Genomic DNA, 19,442 nt, shown 5'->3' on the forward strand with positions numbered 1-19,442 from the left:
CACACTGACTGTTCAGTATATAGTAGCCATTTGGCTGCTGACCCTGGCTGGGATGGCCCTTCAGATAATCAGGAACTTCCCCAATGCTCAGCCATCACCTGAGCTGGGCTTTGGGCAGCTCCTCCCACCCACCTCACTTGCACTAGATGCTCTCTCTCTCCTCCTCACCTCTGCCCTTCCTCCATCCTGTTCACTACTGAAATAACAGCAATAACGGATGGACACAATCATGCCTAAACACACACACATGCATATACACACACACATGCATATGTCACCTTGGTCGACAGCTTTGCCTTCTCATCGTAAGCCACGAGCCCCACAATATCTTAACCCACTTTCTCAGGAGATGTGGGTTAAAGCTCAGCCCTGGCCTAAGCAGAGAAAGAAGAGAAGCGGCAGCATTAGTAAGGCCACATAAAGGGGTTTCCTGGTCCCCTTTCTTGAGGTGTGGCTCAGACAGTGGCCTTGCCTCTCTAGCAACCCTAGCCTGGCTCCCGTCTCCACTACTCCAGCCAAGAGGTGAGGGTGCCCCACCAGGCCTGCTGGCACTGCATCTGCCACTCATAATAATAGGCTGGCTGATTTATTATGCATGTCGGTAGTTTGTATATAAAACCATTCTCCATGGTCCTGAGTGCATGTGGGTGATCGCATATACTGTGAGGAGGGTGATGTGTTTGTGTGGAAGAGATGAATGTCAGGGTATTCTAGAGACATTTTGAATCCAGGGGAGCCTACTGCTCCCGAGGGTAGCAAGAGCCAGACTCCCGGTGCCTGGGGGCCTGACCTTCCTCTACCCTCTCCTGTCTCCAACAACACAGGGCACCAGTGACTTCTGCATGGCTCCTGACGTCTACATCCTGAACAACACACAGAGCCAAGTTGGCTCAGGTAATGTCCTCTGGGACCGTCTGTCCCTAGAGCCATTTCCACAAGCTCAGGCCCATATGGGCCGACTACCTATATACTATAACTCTAACTAGGCACCCAGCATCTCCCTACCCTAGACTTAGGTTTCTCTAGACTACTGAGCCACTTCCTGGAAAACTGCCTCCTTTGTGAGCATGAGGAAAGAAGGGAGTGGGCTGGACCACTGAGTAGGCAGAGGGTCTGGTTTCCTGTGAGCTTCCTGACGCTGATGCTATTACCTTGCAGAGGTGACCCGCTACTACCTGCACTGCAGTCAGAGCCTGAGCAGCCCCTTCCAGCAGGTACAGCCACCCAAGAGCACCCTCACCCTTCCCACAGTCCCCTCATCTCTGGACCCTCCCTCTATCTGGACCCTGAGCTCCACCATGCACAGGATGGTGGACAGCAGGCATCACTTCACTCTCTTTGAGTTTGAGGCCAGCCTGGTCTGTAAAGTGATTCTAGGTCAGCCAGGGCTATTACACAGAGAAACCCTGCCCTCCCCTCCCCCGCAAAGAAAAAGAGCTAGAGGAAAGACATCTTATGTAGGAAGAGCATGTTCATGCCATAGAGGTTGGGTTGACCAGATGGCTAGAGTTCTGAAAGCTGGGAAACAGCTTCCCTTTATGAGTTGAGGTCCTCCAGTGTTCCAAAACCAATGGGATCTAATTTATTATGTTTGTCCCCTGAATTCAGAATCCAAGAACCCCTTTAAAGTGGGTACAGCCTGCCCAGACCCTCCTGTGTATTTGCCTAATGGTGATGCGAGAACAGGAGGACAAGCCTCCTGGTAGCTGTGGGACTTGTGGGGAAATGAATTCTCATGGCAGCCTTTGGTCTCTCTACCCAGTCACTGACCAACTTCCAGCGCTCACTGAGCACCATGCAGATGCAAGTTGTAGTCCTGCTACAGTTCGCCGTGCCCCTCTTCCCTACAGCAGAGGTAAGGGAGCTGCCACTCACGGCATCTGTGTTAGGAGGAAGGGAGCCCTGGTTGACCACTACCACCTGCCACCTGTTCCTCTGCCAATCTCCTGCCTGTAGGGTTTGGGTGAGCTTTCTGCCAGCTGTGCATCCCTCACTCCCCTGTGGCTCAGGCCTTTGCTTCTATCAAAAGGCCTCTGCACGGCGGCTCTTTGTAATCAAGTGCGCGCCCTCCTCAGCTGCTCACTCTGCCTTCTCTTTCTCTCTTCCTACTTCAGAAAGACCTCCTTGGCATCCAGTTTCTGCTAAACTCCTCTGAGACCAGCCTGCACCAGTTAACTGCCATGTTGGATTGTCGGGGGCTGCACAAGGTACTGGCTCGCCAGCTGTAGAGAGTGTGGGGTGTACACCAGCAGGATACATTTTGCCAGAGAGAAGCCAGCAAAGAGGTAGGGATAGGACGACCTGGGCCTCCTCCCTTCAGGCCCAGAAATGAGGCTAAAGCCAAATAATGGAAAGTGGAAGGACTTCTTGGTTTCTCTGATGGCTGATGGGGGCACCCCATGGAAGGGACCTAGAATAGGGACCTAGGAGTGGTAGGCAGGTTAGTTTTAGCACATTGGAAGACCCTGACTTAAATGATAAATATACAGTTCCCCACTGCCTAGATTCCTGGCCATCTGGTCAACCCATTCTTCTCCCCGTCTTGCAAGCCAATGTTTCAATCTCATTGCCAGGATGAATTATACTAAACATGTTGATGCATGCTTATAATCCCAGTACTTAGAGGCAGAAAGATCATGGGCTATATAAGTCAAGTCGTGTCTGAGACAGACAGACAGACAGACAGACATAGTAGCACATGCTTTTACTACCCAATACTTGGGAGACAAAGGCAAGTGGATCTCTGTAAGTTCCAGGCCAGCTAGGGCTACATAGTGAGCTCCTCACTGAAAAGCAAAAACAAACAAACAAAAAGACAAAACAAAAAAACAAAAAAAACCAAAAAACCAGCCTCATATGTGTACAATAAAATGCAAAGAACACTGGAAGGTACATGATTACCTCACCCCCAAGCAATGAGCCAATGTCAACATCTTCTATAACTCATATAGATTTAGAATAAATGTACGCCCATACTCACATACATCATATACATTTATATACTTATACATAAAATCATAAACTTTTTTTAAAAATGAAAGTTAATGGATATAACCTGTCTCCAGTTCTATAACTAGCCACCACTTCATCTGTCTAGCTTGAAGTCAGCCCCCAGTGTCTGGCACACAGTAGGAGGTCAGCAAATGCTTGTCCCAAGGAGCCTGTCAGGTAGACCCTAAAAGGAAGCGGAAGGTGCTTTGGGTGAGGAGCAACCAAGAAACTGGAGGTGCAGGCAGGGAAGAGAGGGGCTTCCATAGGAGAGCGCAGGTCCCCGGCTTTGCTGCCCATCCCTCTGCAATGACATGTCCCTGTTTCCCCAGGACTACCTGGACGCCCTCACTGGCATCTGCTATGACGGCATTGAAGGCCTGCTCTTCCTAGGTCTCTTCTCCCTCCTGGCTGCCCTGGCTTTCTCTACCCTGACCTGTGCAGGGCCTCGGGCCTGGAAACACTTCATCAACAGGTAGGGTACCAGAAAAGGTAGGGCCGCCCCACCCCCCACACAACACAGTCTGGAGTTTTTCTGCAGGGGGGACACCTGAGACAAGAAAGGCAGCAGAAAGTCTGGCCTAAGATAGTGACGACCCTCCTGACAATGCCCAGTAGACTTGATTTGCTTCCTAGGCAAGACTTCCGCAAGGTGACACGATAAGAGAGAGGCCCCAGGAAATAGCAAGGAAGGTCAGAGACATTACTGTTAAGATGGAGCCTACAAGCCGAGGTGTGGTGGCACACTAATCCCAGCACTTGGGAAGCAGAGGCAGGTGGGTCTCTGTGAGTTCCAGGACTGCCTGGTCTACAAAGCGAGGCCAGGACTACAAGAGAAACTCTGACTTGAAAAACCAAAAAGAGACAGACACAGAGACAGACAGAGGGGGAGAGACAGAGGGAGAGAGGGAGGGAAGGGGGGGGGAGGAAAGAAAAACCTAAGATGGAGCCTCCAGGCTCCTTGAGGAGACAAAAATAAGATGGGATTTCAGGGCCTTGTGGATGGACAAGAAGGAGTGAGTGGGCTACCTTCTCCACCACATCCCCAGCCTTTTATGTAGCTGTTGTGGTCTGCTTCCTGGAAGAGGTGGCCATGGATTTATGGTCAAGTAGAGCAAGCTATGCCGCCAAGGCCCATGCTTTTGTATACGGCCATGGTGGCGCACGCCTTTAATCCCAGCACTCAGGAGGGAGAGGCAGGTGGATATTCGTGAGTTTGAGGCCAGCCTGGTCTACAAAGCAAGTCCAGGACAGCCAAGGCTATACCGAGAAACCCTGCCAAAGAGTAAGTAGCCTAGGAAGAGAGAGTGAGGGCCATAACAGAAACCCCACGGCCTTGAGCCTCACCCCTCATGGCTGGCCAACCTCCACATCTTGTTCCAGGGACAGAGACTACGATGACATTGACGACGATGACCCTTTCAACCCCCAAGCTCGACGCATCGCAGCCCACAACCCGACAAGGGGGCAACTGCACAGTTTCTGCAGCTACAGCAGCGGCCTCGGCAGCCAATGCAGCCTTCAGCCTCCCGCCCAGACCATCTCCAATGCCCCTGTCTCCGAGTACATGTGAGCACAGTAGGGATCCTGTCTCCCACACCAGCCAAGCAGCATAGCCCTCCCCGCCCTGCAGTGAGGCTGGATTTATAGACAGAGCATTTGGTCCCCCCAGAAACACGTAGGGACGAAGGGCATCAGAGGCAAGCCCTGGTCCCCTGACTGTAGTAGCCCAGGATAGCCCTCTCACAGTCATGTGTGCTTGGCAAAAGCACACCACAGGTGTCAAGTTGTGGACTTTTGCCACAAGCCCCCAAGTCAATGCCAGGTCTGAGAAGCTGCACTTCTCCAAGCCATGTTGCTCCTGGCATCTGTCCCTTGTTAGCTGCCTCTCCCCTGGTCCCCCTAGAGCAGTGGTTCTCACCCTGTGGGTCACAATCCTCACAGGGTCACATACCAGATATCCTGTATATCAGGTATTTATATCACTATTAGTAACAGTAGCAAAATTATAGTTATAAAGTAGCAACAAAGTAATTTTATGCATGTGGGGGGGCATGGCCACCACAACATGAAGAACTGTATTAAAGGGTTGCAGCATCAGGAAGGTTGAGAACCACTGCCTTCAGGTCAGATGTGATGGCACATACTTTTAATCCCAGGACTCAGGAGGCAGAGGCTGGTGGATCTCTGTGAGTTCGAGGCCAACCATGGTCTACAAAGCGAGTCCAGGATAGCTAGGGCCACACAGAGAAACCCTGTGTCCAAAAAAAAAAAAAAAAAAAAAAAAAAAAAAAAATATATATATATATATATATATATATATATATATATATATATATATATATATATATGAATGATCGATCTCTCGGCCCACAGGAACCAGGCCATACTCTTTGGTGGGAACCCACGATACGAGAATGTGCCACTCATCGGGAGAGGCTCCCCTCCGCCCACAGTAAGTACCTTTCTGTGGCAAAGTCACTGCCCTGACCTCTGTCAGAGACATAATCAAAGGTAAAACCTATCAATGCAATGTGTGATCGCCACAAAGAGGAGAAAGAAGGTAATGGCTTTGTTATCAAATAATATTAAAGCAGACTGCCTCACGTGTCACGGGCCATCACCTACCCAGACCATAAAGACATAGCGGCCTCCCCTGTTAGATGGCCTCCCCGGCATGGCCCATTGCACAACTGTCCTCAAGATAAATGGTTTCTGTCTCTAAGCAAGAGGACTAGGGACAACATTTGTCACACTGGCCCATCATAAATCCTCCTGGTAGTTAGGGTAGCCATGCTCAGTTGGCCATTGTTTTTATTCAGAAGGAATTTCTTACATCACATGACAATCAGGGAGCCAGGCATCTGAGCTGTCTTCTCACAACTGTCTTCTGGGATAATGACCTTTACAAGGCCCTCAAAACTGGTCCTAGGACTAGGGGGTGTGAATCAGTTGGTAGGGTCCCTGCCTAGCATGCATGAGGCCTTAGGTTCAAACATGGTGGTCCAAGAAGTTCCAGGTCACACAAAACAATATGAGATCCTACTTTTAAAAAACCATAAAAAAACTAAAAAAAAAAAAACTAAAAAACCCATAAAAAAAGCTATTTCCGCATTGTAAGACCAGAAGGAACTTGCTTTGGCATTTATTTATTTAATGTGCATGTTTTTTGGTTTGGTTTTTTTTTGTTTTTTGTTTTTGTTTTTTTTTTCCCTGCATGTATGTCTGCGTACCATGTGCATGCCTGGTACCTGTGGAGGCCGGAAGAGGGCTTCAGATCTCTATGGAACTGGAGGTATAGATGATTATAAACTGCCATGTAGGTGCTGGGACTTGAACCCAGGTCCTCTGGAAGAGGAGCCGGTGCTTTTAACCACTGAGCCATCTCTCCAGCCCCTCTTCCACCTTTTAAAAAGGTTAGGGTTGAATTGGCTCAGTGGCAGAACACTTTGCATGTCAGAGGCCCTGGGTTGGCTCCCGGGGGGGGGGGGGGGGGGTGTCACTCACAGTAAGTGTCCTACAGAGGATACTGCAAGAGGAAAAGAGGATCTCCTGCAGTCTGTCTGTCTGTCTGTCTGCCTGCCTGCCTGCCTTTCCTGTCTTAGTTTGCTGTCCACTGCTGTGATAAACAACAGGCAACATGGAAGAAGAGGTTTATTAGACTTACTTGTCTTCTTAGTTCATCATTGAGGGAACCCGAGGCAGGAAGTGAAGCAGAGTTCACTGGCTTGCTCAGCCGCCTTTCTTACACAGCCCGGGACACCCGCCTAGGATGGCCCCACACACGGCGGCGGGCTGAGCCCTCATGTGGCAATCACCAGTCAAGAAAATGCCCAACAGACATGCCGACAGGCCAAACTGATGAAGGCATTTTCTCAATTGAAGCTCCCCCTTCTCTGATGACTCTACCTCGAGTCAAGTTGACAGGAAACTAAGAGCACACTTCGTGTGTGTGTGTGTGTGTGTGTGTGTGTGTGTGTGTGTGTGTGTGTTGAGATAGGGTCTCAGATAGCAGAAGATGACCTTAAACTCCTGATCCTCCTGCCTCCACTCTCCAAGGTGCTGAGACTACAGCCCTCTGTTACTGTCTTCTTGTCTCCTTTTTATACCAGGGAACATTCAAGAGGTTTCTTTGAGTTCTGATGGTGGGGGTTGAGCCAGGACCTCCTGAGTAGTCAGTTACTGCTAAGCCACCGAGCTGTATCCTGGTGCTTTTCTTTGATTTGTGTTTCCCCTTAATCCTGAGGCCTGAGTGTAGTCGGCTGGCTTGGGGCTGCGGTGACCTATCTAGGAAAACTGCTGCCAGGCACAGCCTTCCTCCACGGCAGCAAAACTCAAAGCTCCCAGGGCCCGACACATGAGGCCCCTCTGCCACTTCCAAACAAGAAGCAATACCAGGTTAGGACCCCTGGATGTGCCAGGTGCGTGTGCAATTGGAAAAAAGGCCATGCCATCTGTTCCCAGAGCAGCATCCTTGGAGCCCAGGATTGTTGCTAATGCAGAGAGCTGCAGGTAGGAGCAGCCTGGACAGTGGTGCCCAGGTGCCTGGGTTCAAATCCCAGCTTATAGCTGTGGCCTCTATGACATGGGACGTGGCCTCTGCCTCTCTGGCCTCAGTTCTCCTGTATGAAGAGTGGGGATGATGGTGACAGGGCTGAGCACTGAAGGGATGGGCCATCGTAAAGACAGTCATGTACAGCAAACAGCTAGTGCCATAAGACAGCAGGCTGGTTCTCTCTCTCTCTCTCTCTCTCTCTCTCTCTCTCTCTCTCTCTCTCTCTCTCTCTTTCAAACTTCTCCATAGAGATGTGGGATTCATAAGAAAAGGCCAGAGTGGAAGTCTGTGAGGAGAGTGGGTAGACTTGCTGTCCTGTGTCGGCCTCCATGGAGGCATTCCGCCTGCCAGCCCATGTGGTTTCAAGGGGACCACTGACTGATAAGGAAAAAGTACTCGATACCAAGGGACAGTGAAGTGGACCAGGCCCCTGGGAACCCAGGAAGGGCACAGATGGGCAGTTAGCAGCACCCTGGCCTGCCCGGTGCAAAGCCTCCCACAGCAAATCCTGCTTTTCCTTTCCACTTCAGCGTTTTGCCTTGAAAACTTTACTTTTATTACAATTATTTTAAGATTTATCTTTATTTGTGTGTGTGTGCATGCGTGTGTGTGTGTGTGTGTGCGCGCGCGTGTGCGCGCGCGCGCACGCTGGGGGGGGGGGAGTGCACATAGAGGACAGAAGAGGAAGTTGTATCCCTTGAAACTGGGGCTACAAGCTTCCTGAGGTAGATGCTAGGAGCAGAACTCAGGTCTTCTGGAAGAGCAGCAGGTGCTCTTAATTGCTCACCCATCTCTCCAGCCCCCTATTACCTATTAAAACTGGGTCTCGCGTTAACTCTTAACTCACTATATGGCAGAGGCTGACCTGACCTGGATTTCTTTTTTTGTTTGTTTGTTTGGTTTGGTTTGGTTTGGTTTTAGTTTGATTTTGGTTAGGTTTTTCAAGACAGGGTTTCTCTGTGTAGCCCTGGCTGTCCTGGACTTGCTTTGTAGACCAGGCTGGCCTCGAACTCACAGAGATCCACCTGCCTCTGCCTCCCAAGTGCTGCCACCATGCCTGGCAGCCTTGAACTTCTGATGCTCCTGGCTGTTTCACAAGTGTTGGGTTCCTGAACATGCCCCTCTATGTGTGGTTTATGTATTTTGACTTGGAGGCTGCACCTTTAAAATCCCCTTGCTCTCCTTGCTAATCAAAGCTTCCTAGATCCTTCCATCTTCTGCCAGCTGCCAGGCCTTAGGGACACAGACTGACCTTATTATTAATCTAAGCCAAGCATGATTTAGGAAAATCTGCTGCTGTGAAAAAAAGAATTAATCACTATGCTATTGGAAATAAAAGTGATATATATTTAAGATTGCCTTCTGTCAGGCCACTCTGCCTGTCCTTAGCAGAGGAAACAATAGCTGACCTTATTTGCAAGGCTGGAGGACAGAAAAACCCTCCCTGCTTTGGCGAAGGTGACTACCAGCTGCCTCCATCTCCACCAGCTCTGGGGGAAGAGTCCCACCCTTTGCCCCTGCTAGGGACATCGGGAGCGATAAGTGTTGCTGTCCATGATGTTGTCCATGGAAACAGGCAGGATGAGGGTGGTGCGGGGAAGACAGCACAGCTGGCTGCTCTCCACCCCGTGTGCTGCTTTCCAAACGGCTCTCAGAGTTCAGGGCTGTGAAGTCGATAGGCTCCCCTCTCCGTCTCACCTCTCCCTGCCTCACCTCCCTCAGTTAGTGGGTGAGAATGGAATCCAGGGCCATCAAAGGTTCAGCCTGTTCCTTGGCCACAAAGTGTCTTCCCTCAGCTCTGCCTCTGGGGAATCGCTCTTCTGTTTCTAGACCCTTTCCTAGACCCAGAGCCACTGTGAAGATTCCTCAGCTCAAAATTGTCGCTAGCGGGCTGAGCGTGGTGGCACACATCTTTAATCCCAGCACTCAGGAAGGCAGAGGCAGGTGTATCTCTGTGAGTTTGAGGCCAGCCTAATCCACAAAGCAAGCCTAGGACAGCCACGGCTAAACAGAGAAATCCTGTCTCAAAAAAAAGCTGGTGTGGTGGCGAGCGCGCACCTGTAATCCCAGCGCTCAGGAGGCAGAGGCTGGTGGATGGATCACTGTGAGTTCGAGGCCAGCCTGGTCTACAAATTGAGTCTATGACAGCCAAGGTTACACAGAGAGATCCTGTCTCAAAAAACAAAAACAAAACAAAACAAATCGTCACTAAGTCTTCCATAAGACAGCAGTTTTGCTGTAAGCCCTGAAAGGGATAGTAAAGTTTTATCAGGGGTTTGTTTGTTTGTTTTGGTGCTGAGGACTAGAACCCAGGACCTCACACGTGTCCTATCTACCATCAGTCTATACCCTCAGCCCCAAGAGACAGGCTTTACAGACAGCAAAGGACCAAGGAAAGCAGAAACAAGGAACAAAATAACAAAATTCGGATTCATCTTTTCCAAGTTCTCTTTCCCGTAAAAGAAGAGAGACACTTTCAATCTTAACATTTTGGGTAAGGATTAAGGAAGAGGAACCTAGTCATCATCACCCTGCTTAAAACTGGCCCGTTTCAGAGGAGCCCTGCCTGTCCTCAATCCTGCAGAGCTTTAGCATTTGTGACTCCGTTTAGTTTCCAGTCCGGCCCAGTGCAGGACTTGGGTTCTCCCAGGGAAGCAGCCTGGGAGATCTGAAGTGTAACAAACTTAGCAGGCAAGTTTGGGGACCACTGCTTTCAGGGTGAGGGTCTGGTGCTTGTGTGCACACTGGAACCTTTTAAAGGGCTTGTGGAATCTGGGTTGGGACCCAGGGATTTGCAGGCCTAGCCTATTCCCAGGCAAAGCCGATGCCGCTGGCCTGGGAGGCAGAGTAGTAGAACCAGCACTCTCAGGCTGCCTTGCTCAGCGGTCCTAGTGCCTTGTTGGGCAGGATAGTCCTGTGGGTTGAGGCTGCCCCTGCAGTGTGGGAGGTTTACCTGGCTTCTGCTTGCTAGATGTCAGTAGCATCCTAGCCAATCCTACCCGAGCTGTGACAACTGCATCATCATTAGAGAAGGTTATTTTAGGTATTGCTGAGAGACAAGGTCACCTCTTGTAGAGATGCTCTGGGCTACCTGAAGTGCCCCGTGCCCCCTTTCTCCTCACCCTACCCCAAGTGGCATGCTTGCTGCTGTGTGTGAGACCTAGAACCCCTGGGGTCAGGAGACTGTGATCCTGGGGTCAGCAGACCAGCAGCAGTCATGAGCTGGTTAAGAAATGCAGGATCTCGGGGCTGAAGAGGTCGATCAGGGGCTGACAGCACCGGCTGCTCTTACAGAGGACTCAGGTTCAATTCCCAGCACCACATGGTTTCTCTAGTTCCACGGGATCTGATGCACTCTTCTGACCTTTGCAAGCCAGGTACACGTGTGGAGCAGATACATGCGCGCACGCTAAACATTCCCACACATAGAATTAACCTAAACATTTTCTAGAAGGAAAGGAAATGCTGACTCTCGGGTCCCATGTCAAGAGTCTCTGGTGTTTTAGGCACGGGAAATGGAAGGAGAAGCCCCGGGTCTGCTGCTAAGAGTGTAACTGGGTCTGCTGGGCTTGCACACACGGGCCACAGCTTCTTTGATTCCGGAATTGCCATAGCAACACTTTAAAACTGTTGGTGATACCTTAAAAACTCTGTTTTCTATTTTGTGTACCCTACCTTAATAGAGGAAAAAAAAATATCCTGATAGGTGTGGCCTGAGTATTGGGATTTTTTTTTTAACTCTCTAGATATTTGAAGACCCTTATAGAAAGGGCCTTGCTGAGTTCTCTTAGGTCCATTTTTCAAGTGGGGAAACAGAGGCCAGGAAAGATTAGACCTCAGCCAGAGTCACCAGCAAGTAAAATGTATAGATAGGGACTGGGTGAAAGTCCACTCAGTACATGGTACACCTTGTAAGAACCCGAACTGGAGCCTCCAGAACCCACATTATAAAAAGCTAGGTGCGGTAGCCTGTACTGCAATCTCAATGCTGAAGAAGTGGAGACAGGCAAGTCCCTGGGGCTCGCTGGCCAGCCAGTCTTGCCCACTGGGCAAGATTCAGCTCAGCTGAAACACCTTGTCTCATAAAAGCAAGGTAGATGGCAGTGACACCCATACGATGCACGCGTGGGATTTGAACCTGGCTCCTAGGGCCTGTGGCCCTGTGCCCCGCTGGCTGCTGGTTAACTGCACTGAACTTCCCCTGGTACAGCGCTGTGCCTCATGAGAACGCAGCCTCAGTGCTGCCGGGTGTGGAGGAAGGAGGGTCCCTGCTCCGTGTGTGCATGCTTTGCTGGGGGCTAAGTGCCCCGGTGGATGCGAGACTGGAGGCACCAGGGGTCATGAAGCTTCTCAAGCCTCCTGGTTTTCCCCCAAGCTACATGATGCCTTGTGATGAAAACTAAGTGCCTGGCTGCTGCGCCTGCCCAGGCTGTCATCTGAGAAGTTCCTGGCACCTTTGCTAGTGCCTTTCCCTCAGTGTCCCCAGAGGACTGGCTCCAGGGATTCCCAGGAACACCCAAATTCTGAGGAAGCTTCAGCCCCTTGTGTAAAAATGGGTGTCTGGTTTCCATGTAACCTGCACACATCCTCCTGTATGTTCAGGGTCCCAGTTGGCTTACTTGCAATAACTAACTCAAGGTAACGTTGCAGACAGTGGCTTCATTGCCTCTGGGTGTGGTGACATACACATACAATCCCAGCTGGAGAGGGACGGGGGCTGGGACTAAAAGATCATTTGAGTTGGAGTCCAGCCTGGCTATATAGGGAGTTCTGGGCTAGCCTGTACTACAAAGACGCTGTCTAAATAAATAACAGAAACAAAAGAAGAAAACCAAAAGTATAGGCATTTTTTTTAGTAGCTTTGATCCAAAGTTAGTCGATTCCATGGGTGTGGAAGCAGCATAAACAGAAAGGGAAGGCGGGATATGCAATGTCGGGTCGACCTGATGGAGAGCCACGCGCTGTTCTGACTGCCCCTCCTCTCCTCCACAGTACTCTCCCAGCATGAGGGCCACCTATATGTCCGTGGCAGATGAGCACCTGAGACACTACGAGTTCCCATCCTAGGTACCTGCCTCCTCCTGCCAGCTTGGTTTTCAGCGGATGCAGAGCCCAGCTGTGTTGTCTGTAATAGAAACCGAAGAATCCTGGACATGAGCAGGTTCCTGTGGCTGCAGAGACACAGCTGGGATTCCTGACCAAAGCCTCAGGTGGATGTGGGGAGGGGGTCCCCCTGACTAGACCAGCCTTAACTCCCCAGGACTCAACTGCTTTCCCTGAGCTAGCCGCCTGGTCCAGCCCACCTTAAGTCACACCCGGAACAGATGAGACTTGGCCTTGAGGAGAGAATCACCTCCCCGAGAGCCCTGTTCCTCCTACCACCAGGCCCCTGCCTCTGGTTAGCTAAGCCCGAAGCCCAGGCCACACCATCCAGTTGCCCTGTCCTCGACCTCTAGGCAGAGGACAATTGGAGGTGTGTTAGAACACCTGCGCCAGGATCCACGTTCCGGGGCCACACAGACTCTGCCTAGATCCCAGAAGGATAGCATCAAGATAATTCCCCAGAGGGGATTGGTGACTCCAGGCTGGGCACTGCAGCCTGGCAGCCTTGGACAGACGTGTGGGAGAAAGCCTTCCAGATTCTCTAGGCTTCACCAGCCACCCCGGTTCTGGAACCAGGTCGCTGCTGCAGGTGGGGGCAGTCTCAGGTATGAACAGACACTTTGAGAGAGTTCAGTTGAACTTTCCTGGTGTTTTAAAATATTTTTGATGATCCAAAGACTCACCCCCTCCCTCACAGGCACATCCAATTCTTGCAATAGATACAGGCTCCGGTCTTCCACCTGATCCTATACTGTGGCTCTCACACAAGCCGTCTGTCAGATCTGGAGGAAAGGCTGAGAAGTGGGTTGTGGTTGTTGTTGTTTTTTTTTTTTCCATTTTTTTGTTTGTTTGTTTTTGTTGGTTTTGTTTTGTTTTGTTTTTGTTTTTGTCTTGCTTTGGTCTCATTATTATAGCCCTGACTGACCTAGAACACACAGAGAGCTGGCTGCCTCTGACACCAGAGTGCTAGGGTTGTTTTGTTTTGTTTCAGGGTGGGGGTTGTTGAGACAGGGTTTCTCTGTGTAGCCCTGGCTGCCCTGGAACTCTGTAGACCAGACATCCACCTGCCTCTACCTTGAGAGTGTTTGGGAATAAAGGCTCACACTATGCTGCCCAGTCCTTTTTTTTTTTTAAATAAAATAAAAGATTGGTGAGGCATTCTGTCCCAGAAGGTTGGAGAAGGATATCTGGGGCCTCTAAGGGAGAGACACGATGATTGAGAAGGCTGAGGGGCTTTCTATTCTGACCAACAGCCATTTTCTGGCCAGGAGAAAATAAGGCCCCCTGTCCTGCCTGCTGAGGGAGCAGGCTAGGGTCTCTGGTGCTTCCAACCTCCTGCCAACCCTGAGTACACTACACACTGAAGCCCCGCGGCCTTGGACAGCTACGCAGGGCCTGCGTGATGGTGTGGGACAGGGCTCTTTGTATTTCAGAAGAGCCACATGGTCATCACACTGACAGCTTCCCAGCCAAGCCCCTGCTAAGCGGAGCCACGGAGCACAGGCGTCACTGCGTCTCATGTTAACCTGTGTATACTGTGAGCCACCTTTATACGGCTGTGTCCTGTGCAGACTTGGAGCTGCGGCCTCAGGCATCGCTTCTAATGTTTCCTCTGCGGCAACGAGAGGACTTTTTAATGCATGTACATTAAACTAAAACTCCTCCCGTGTTCTATGGGACTCAAGTGGGCAAGCTTCTGCTTGATGATACGCGGTTGCCCTCACCTGAACCAAGAAATAAACCACTTCTCTTAAGATGTGCAGTTGACTGACTGAGTCACTTATTGGAGAAGCCCTGGGGACTCTCAAGGGTAAATGCCCCCTCCAAGGAGGTCTTGGCGGGAGGGGTTACAAGAGACTCCTCCAGCAGCAGTGCTGGATTTCGGTGAGAGATAAGATAGGGGGCAGTGAGGGGGCTGGAGAGATGGCTCAGCAGGTCAGAGTACGCGCTGCTCTTCCAGAGGCCCTGAGTTTGGTTCCCAACATTCATACCAAGCGGTTCATAATCACCTGTTCATAATCATCCCCAGGAGATCCATTGCTCTTCTGATCTTCAAAGACAACCACATATGCATAGCAAACACACAGAGAGACATATATAGAAACTAAAAAGCAAATCTTGGGGCCGTAGAGATGGCTCAGTAGTTAAGAGCACTTCCTGCTCTTGCTGAGGACCTGGGTTCTGTTCCTAGCACCCACATGGTGGTTCATAGCCATCTGACACTCCAATTACAAAGAACCTGTTACCAAAAAAAAAAATTAAAAAACAAAAACAAAGAGCATGTTACCTGCTTCTGGCCTCCACATATAATGCACATACATGAAAGAAAACACTCATACATGGATCTCATTATGTAGCCCAGGCTGGCCTAGGACTCACTGAGATCTGCCTGCCCATATATTCCAAGTGCTGAGACTAAAAGCCATTATGCCCAAAAGACAGCTCGGGCTATCTTGGAACTCTCTCTGTAGACCAGGCTAGCCTCAGTGACCTCTGCCTCCTTAATGCTGGGGGACTAAAGGTGTGTACAATCATCACACCTAGATATAAAATCTCTTTTAAGAGAAAAAAAAGAGGGAGCTATGGGTGAACGGCTCAGGTCACATCACAGGTGCCTGTGGCCTTTACTTATATTGGTTGTTATTATTATTATTGTTGTTGTTGTTGTTGTTATTGTCAGTGTGAGTGTGTGTGTGTGTGTGTGTGTGTGTGTGTGTGTGTTAATCACATAGGCCAGAGGACAAAGGACATTGGCTCTTCTGCTCCCACTAGACCCTCTCACTAGCCAGAAACCCCCAGAAATCCTCCTGTCTCCCCCACTGAGGTTAAGGGCATGCATCTATCACACAGCTTTTTAGGTGAGTACTGGGGACTTGTACTTGTCATCTCCCTGGCCCCGGCCTGTAGCTCGGCTTACAGAACCAGGGCTAGTTCCCGTTTCCACTCTGGGCTTTCCCCCAGAGTTCCCTTTGAAGGCCATCCATTGATCACTGGGCTGCTAATAGCCGGCGGCCTTTATTAAGCATTTACCAGGAGCAGCTGGCAATCCTCCCTGTAATTTTTCATTAGCCCTCAGAATTAAATCTATAAGACCATTTGTGTTGTAGACTTAACAGGGGCAGGCACCCAGGCCCTGGGCTAGGTGCCTTTGGGTGGGCATGGGATGAGGCAGTGGTCGGGCAGGAGCTGCCCAGGCTGCACTTCTCCATCAGCAGTGCATGGGCTCCGAACTGCATTGCTGAGCACCTTACAGGCTGCTGCTGCTTCGGGCAGGGATGCCTGAATGCAATGTCTCTGGGGCAGCCCCTCAATCCACACACCCCCCCCACACACACACACCCCAAGTCTCTGCTGGCTCTGGTGCCTCCCCACCAGCCTAGTGACTGTTCACACTCGTGCACAGCCGAGTTTTCTGAACTTCATGCAGCTCCTGGGTAAGCTGCTTTGGGCGTGCTTGAGGGAGAAGCTGAGAGCCTCACAGCAGATGACCTCACCGGCTCAGAGAGACATGTGCTCTTGTGGGTTTTCCTGGGCTCTGCCTGCCCTCAGGGAACCCACAACCTTGGGGAAATGAGTAAGAACAGTGTGGGAACTCCCATAGTTAGTCTGGTATTTGGAGAAAAGTACAGCTCAGCACCCAGGTGACGTGGGCTGTGGGGGCTTTTATGGTCTCTGAGAACTGAGTTGTAAAACGTCTATAAGACGTAGAAAGGTCAGGACTGGAGAGACAGTTCTGTGGTGAAGAGCGCCTACTGCAGCTCTTCCGGTGGACCCTGGGCTTGGTTCCTAGAACCTACAAGGTAGATCAAAGGGGTCTGTAACTCTAGTGCCAAGACATCTGGCGCCCTCTTCTGGCCTCTCTGGAAACTGCATTCGAAGTGTGCTCAGACAATGTAATCAGTACACCCATACACATAAAATAAACATTTTTGCTGTTGTTGGTTTGGTTTGGTTTTTCTAGGCAGGGTCTTTCAGTGTAGTCCTGTCTGTCCTAGACTTGCTTTGTAGACTAGGCTGGCCTTGAACTCACAGCAATCTGCCTGCCTCAGTCTCCCAAGTGCTAGGACTAAAGGCGTGTGCCACCACACCCATCTCCCATAAAATAAACTTAAAACTCTAGTTCTATTATTTAAAAAAAAAAATAGGAAGGTGACTCAGTGCACAAGCCCACGAGTGGGTAGGTCAGCACCGTCTGTTGTCACTTCTCTATCTCTGTCACCTCTCTTCTCTGGGGAAGAATCATACACCCCCTGCTAAGGGGAAGTGGTGTAGTGTTGAGAGGTCACTGTCCCCTGCTGAGCTCATCTGACTGTCATCTGGCAGTGACATAATTGTACACATGGAAAGAGCCAGCTGTAGGAAGATGACAGCTGCTTAGCCTGCTCCCTGGAAAAAAGCAGGACTCCATAGAGGCCCTCAGTCAGCACAGCTGTCAGTGGACATAACACAGAGCAGAGTCCCTTTGCCTGCCTTGTGCCACTGTTTCCCTCTACTCCCGCAACCCCCAGTGCTTCAGACTGAACCCAGGGCCTTGCTCACGCTAGGTGGCCACTCTGCCCTGGAGCTACACTCAGATCTCGGCACCCCTGAGCTGCACACCCAGGTCGGCACTACCCCTTAGTTCCATACAAGGACTCAAGAAGGCCTGCCATGTTCACTCATCAATACACTCAGTTAAGGGCTCCAGCCCCGGAAAGATGGCTCAGTGGTTAAGAGCACTGCTTGCTCTTCCAAAGGACCCAGGTTCAATTCCCAGCACCCACATGGCAGCTCACAACTGTCTGTAACTCCAAGATCTGACACCCTCACACCAACACACGTAAGTTAAAATTAAATAAAATATTTAAAAAAAAAAAAAAAAGAGCTCCAGCCCCCAGGAGAGCTTTGATTTGTGCCTCCTAACCCCTTACTTTCTCTGAATTCCAGGGTAGCAGAGATGTTTAGGCAGTGGTGGTTGCGGTCTTGGGGTGGAGTTTATAAATTACGTCACAGAACCAGCTCTGCGTGCTTGGTTATTAGTTGGTTAGTTTCTGTGGGCAAGACTCCCACGATCTTGTGTGTAATGAGAAGTGTGTGATTTTGGTTTCTTTTAAAACACAGAAATGGGGGCGTGGAAAAGCCAGGCATGGTGGTGCACATCTTTAATCCCAGCACTGGGGAGGCAGAGGCACGCAGTGAGCTCGAGGCCAGCCTGGTCTACAAAGTGAATCTGGGACAGCCAAGGCTACACAGAGAAGCCCTGTCTCAAAAAAAAAAAAAAAACCCCAATAAATAAATAAATAAACAAACAAACAAACAACAAAACACAGAAATGTTATGGGAATATGTTTCCATCTTAATCCCAGCCATGGGCATATAGGGCTGCAAACTGACTATGATTTGCCTCGTGCTCTGGCAGAGGCATGGTTTTGCCAGCTGCAGATAGTTGTTGCAAGTGTGTGACTTCTGGGATTCTGGGGACTTTTCAGAGGCTTTATAAATGCTAGGGCCCCAATAAGCATGGCTGGTTGCTGGGTGGACACTGTTGGTTGCAGTTTGTGCAGTTTGCCAAGTAGCTATGTGCAAAGAAATGCAAAGGAATTAGATATCCGGCCGGCAAAGATCAAACTTGCTCCAAGGAACTCTATGCCCCTAATCAGCAGGAAGCAGTCTAACGATAAAGTCATCCCGTTTGCCCTCTGTCTTTTTCTCTCTCCTATCTAGTGTTAGGGGACTGAAAGGGAAGAAGTAAAGGGGTGGAGACGGTGGAAGAGAGAAAGGAACCTACAAAGTAGCCAAAACACTGCTTACACTTGTGCTTCCTGTTAAGGTGTGTGTGTGTGTGTGTGTGTGTGTGTGTGTGTGTGTGTGTGTGTTGTAGACCAGGCTAGCCTGAAAATCAGAGTCTGTCTGCCTCTACCTCAGGAGTGCTGGGATCAAAAGGTACCCAGATTGATCTAGTGTTGTTATTTGTTTAAAGACAGTCTTATAAAGCCCACACTGGCCTCAAACTTACTATATTAGCCAAGGTTGAACTTGCATTTCTGATTCTCTTGCTTCGGCCTCAGAAGCATAGATATCATATTCTCACTCAATTCTAAAGTTAGAAAAACAGGCCGGGCGGTGGTGGTGCACGCTTATTAATCCCAGCACTCAGGAGGCAGAGGCAGGCGCATCTCTGTGAGTTTGAGGCCAGCCTGGCCTACAAAGTTAGTCCAGGACAGCCAAGGCTACACAGAGAAACCCTGTCTCAGAAAAAAAAACAACAACAACAAAAACCAAAACATGAAAGCAGAAGGAAATGGGGAGCAGGTATGATCAAAGTATATCTTACAAATGTATGCAAATACCATAATAAAAATCCTTGCCCTGTACTGTTAGTGACATTAAGAAACTACCAACTAATCTTTTTGTGGAAGAATTCTAAGGCCTGGTGTGTTGGAATGTGCTTGTACTTACAGCATTTGGAAGATAGAGACAGGAGGATCAGAAGTTCAAAGCTAGCCCAAGCTACATGAGACCCAGTCTTAAAAAAGAAAAAGTAATGGGGGGGGGGGGAGACAGGGGGGTGAAGGGCAGGGAGCCAGTGGTGTAATAGACTGGGGACCTGCCTAGAGTTTGTCTAAGGCAGGGGCTGATCCAAGCAAAGAATTCTGTTGCTAGTTAACACTGTGATTGGGTGGAAATCTGAGTCTTGAGCAGGGGGTTGGGCGGCGTGCAGCTCAGCAAACTAGGACCTTATGAACACTCCTAATTATATGACCTCATGCTGGCCTCCCAGGGCGGCCGAGTTGAACCTGCCAAGAGCTTAAGAGCT

General features: G+C 50.0%; 1 protein-coding gene across 2 annotated transcripts in view; it reads left to right on the forward strand.

Annotated features, from left to right (window-relative positions):
* Window positions 1–14,400, forward strand: part of TTYH2 (tweety family member 2) — a 41,254-nt gene extending 26,854 nt beyond the window's left edge. For both annotated transcript variants that reach the window (XM_084750089.1, XM_084750090.1), the window contains 8 exons: window positions 825–894; window positions 1,159–1,214; window positions 1,763–1,855; window positions 2,115–2,207; window positions 3,321–3,463; window positions 4,372–4,557; window positions 5,365–5,443; window positions 12,536–14,400. In XM_084750089.1, the coding sequence (XP_084606215.1) occupies window positions 825–894; window positions 1,159–1,214; window positions 1,763–1,855; window positions 2,115–2,207; window positions 3,321–3,463; window positions 4,372–4,557; window positions 5,365–5,443; window positions 12,536–12,610 (795 nt within the window). In that variant the 3' untranslated portion in view covers window positions 12,611–14,400. The remainder of the gene's footprint in view (window positions 1–824; window positions 895–1,158; window positions 1,215–1,762; window positions 1,856–2,114; window positions 2,208–3,320; window positions 3,464–4,371; window positions 4,558–5,364; window positions 5,444–12,535) is intronic.
* The last annotated feature ends 5,042 nt before the right edge of the window (window positions 14,401–19,442 follow it).

The sequence above is a fragment of the Acomys minous genome, assembly GCF_964271855.1.
Source record: "Acomys minous genome assembly, chromosome: 12".
Classification (NCBI taxonomy): domain Eukaryota; kingdom Metazoa; phylum Chordata; class Mammalia; order Rodentia; family Muridae; genus Acomys; species Acomys minous.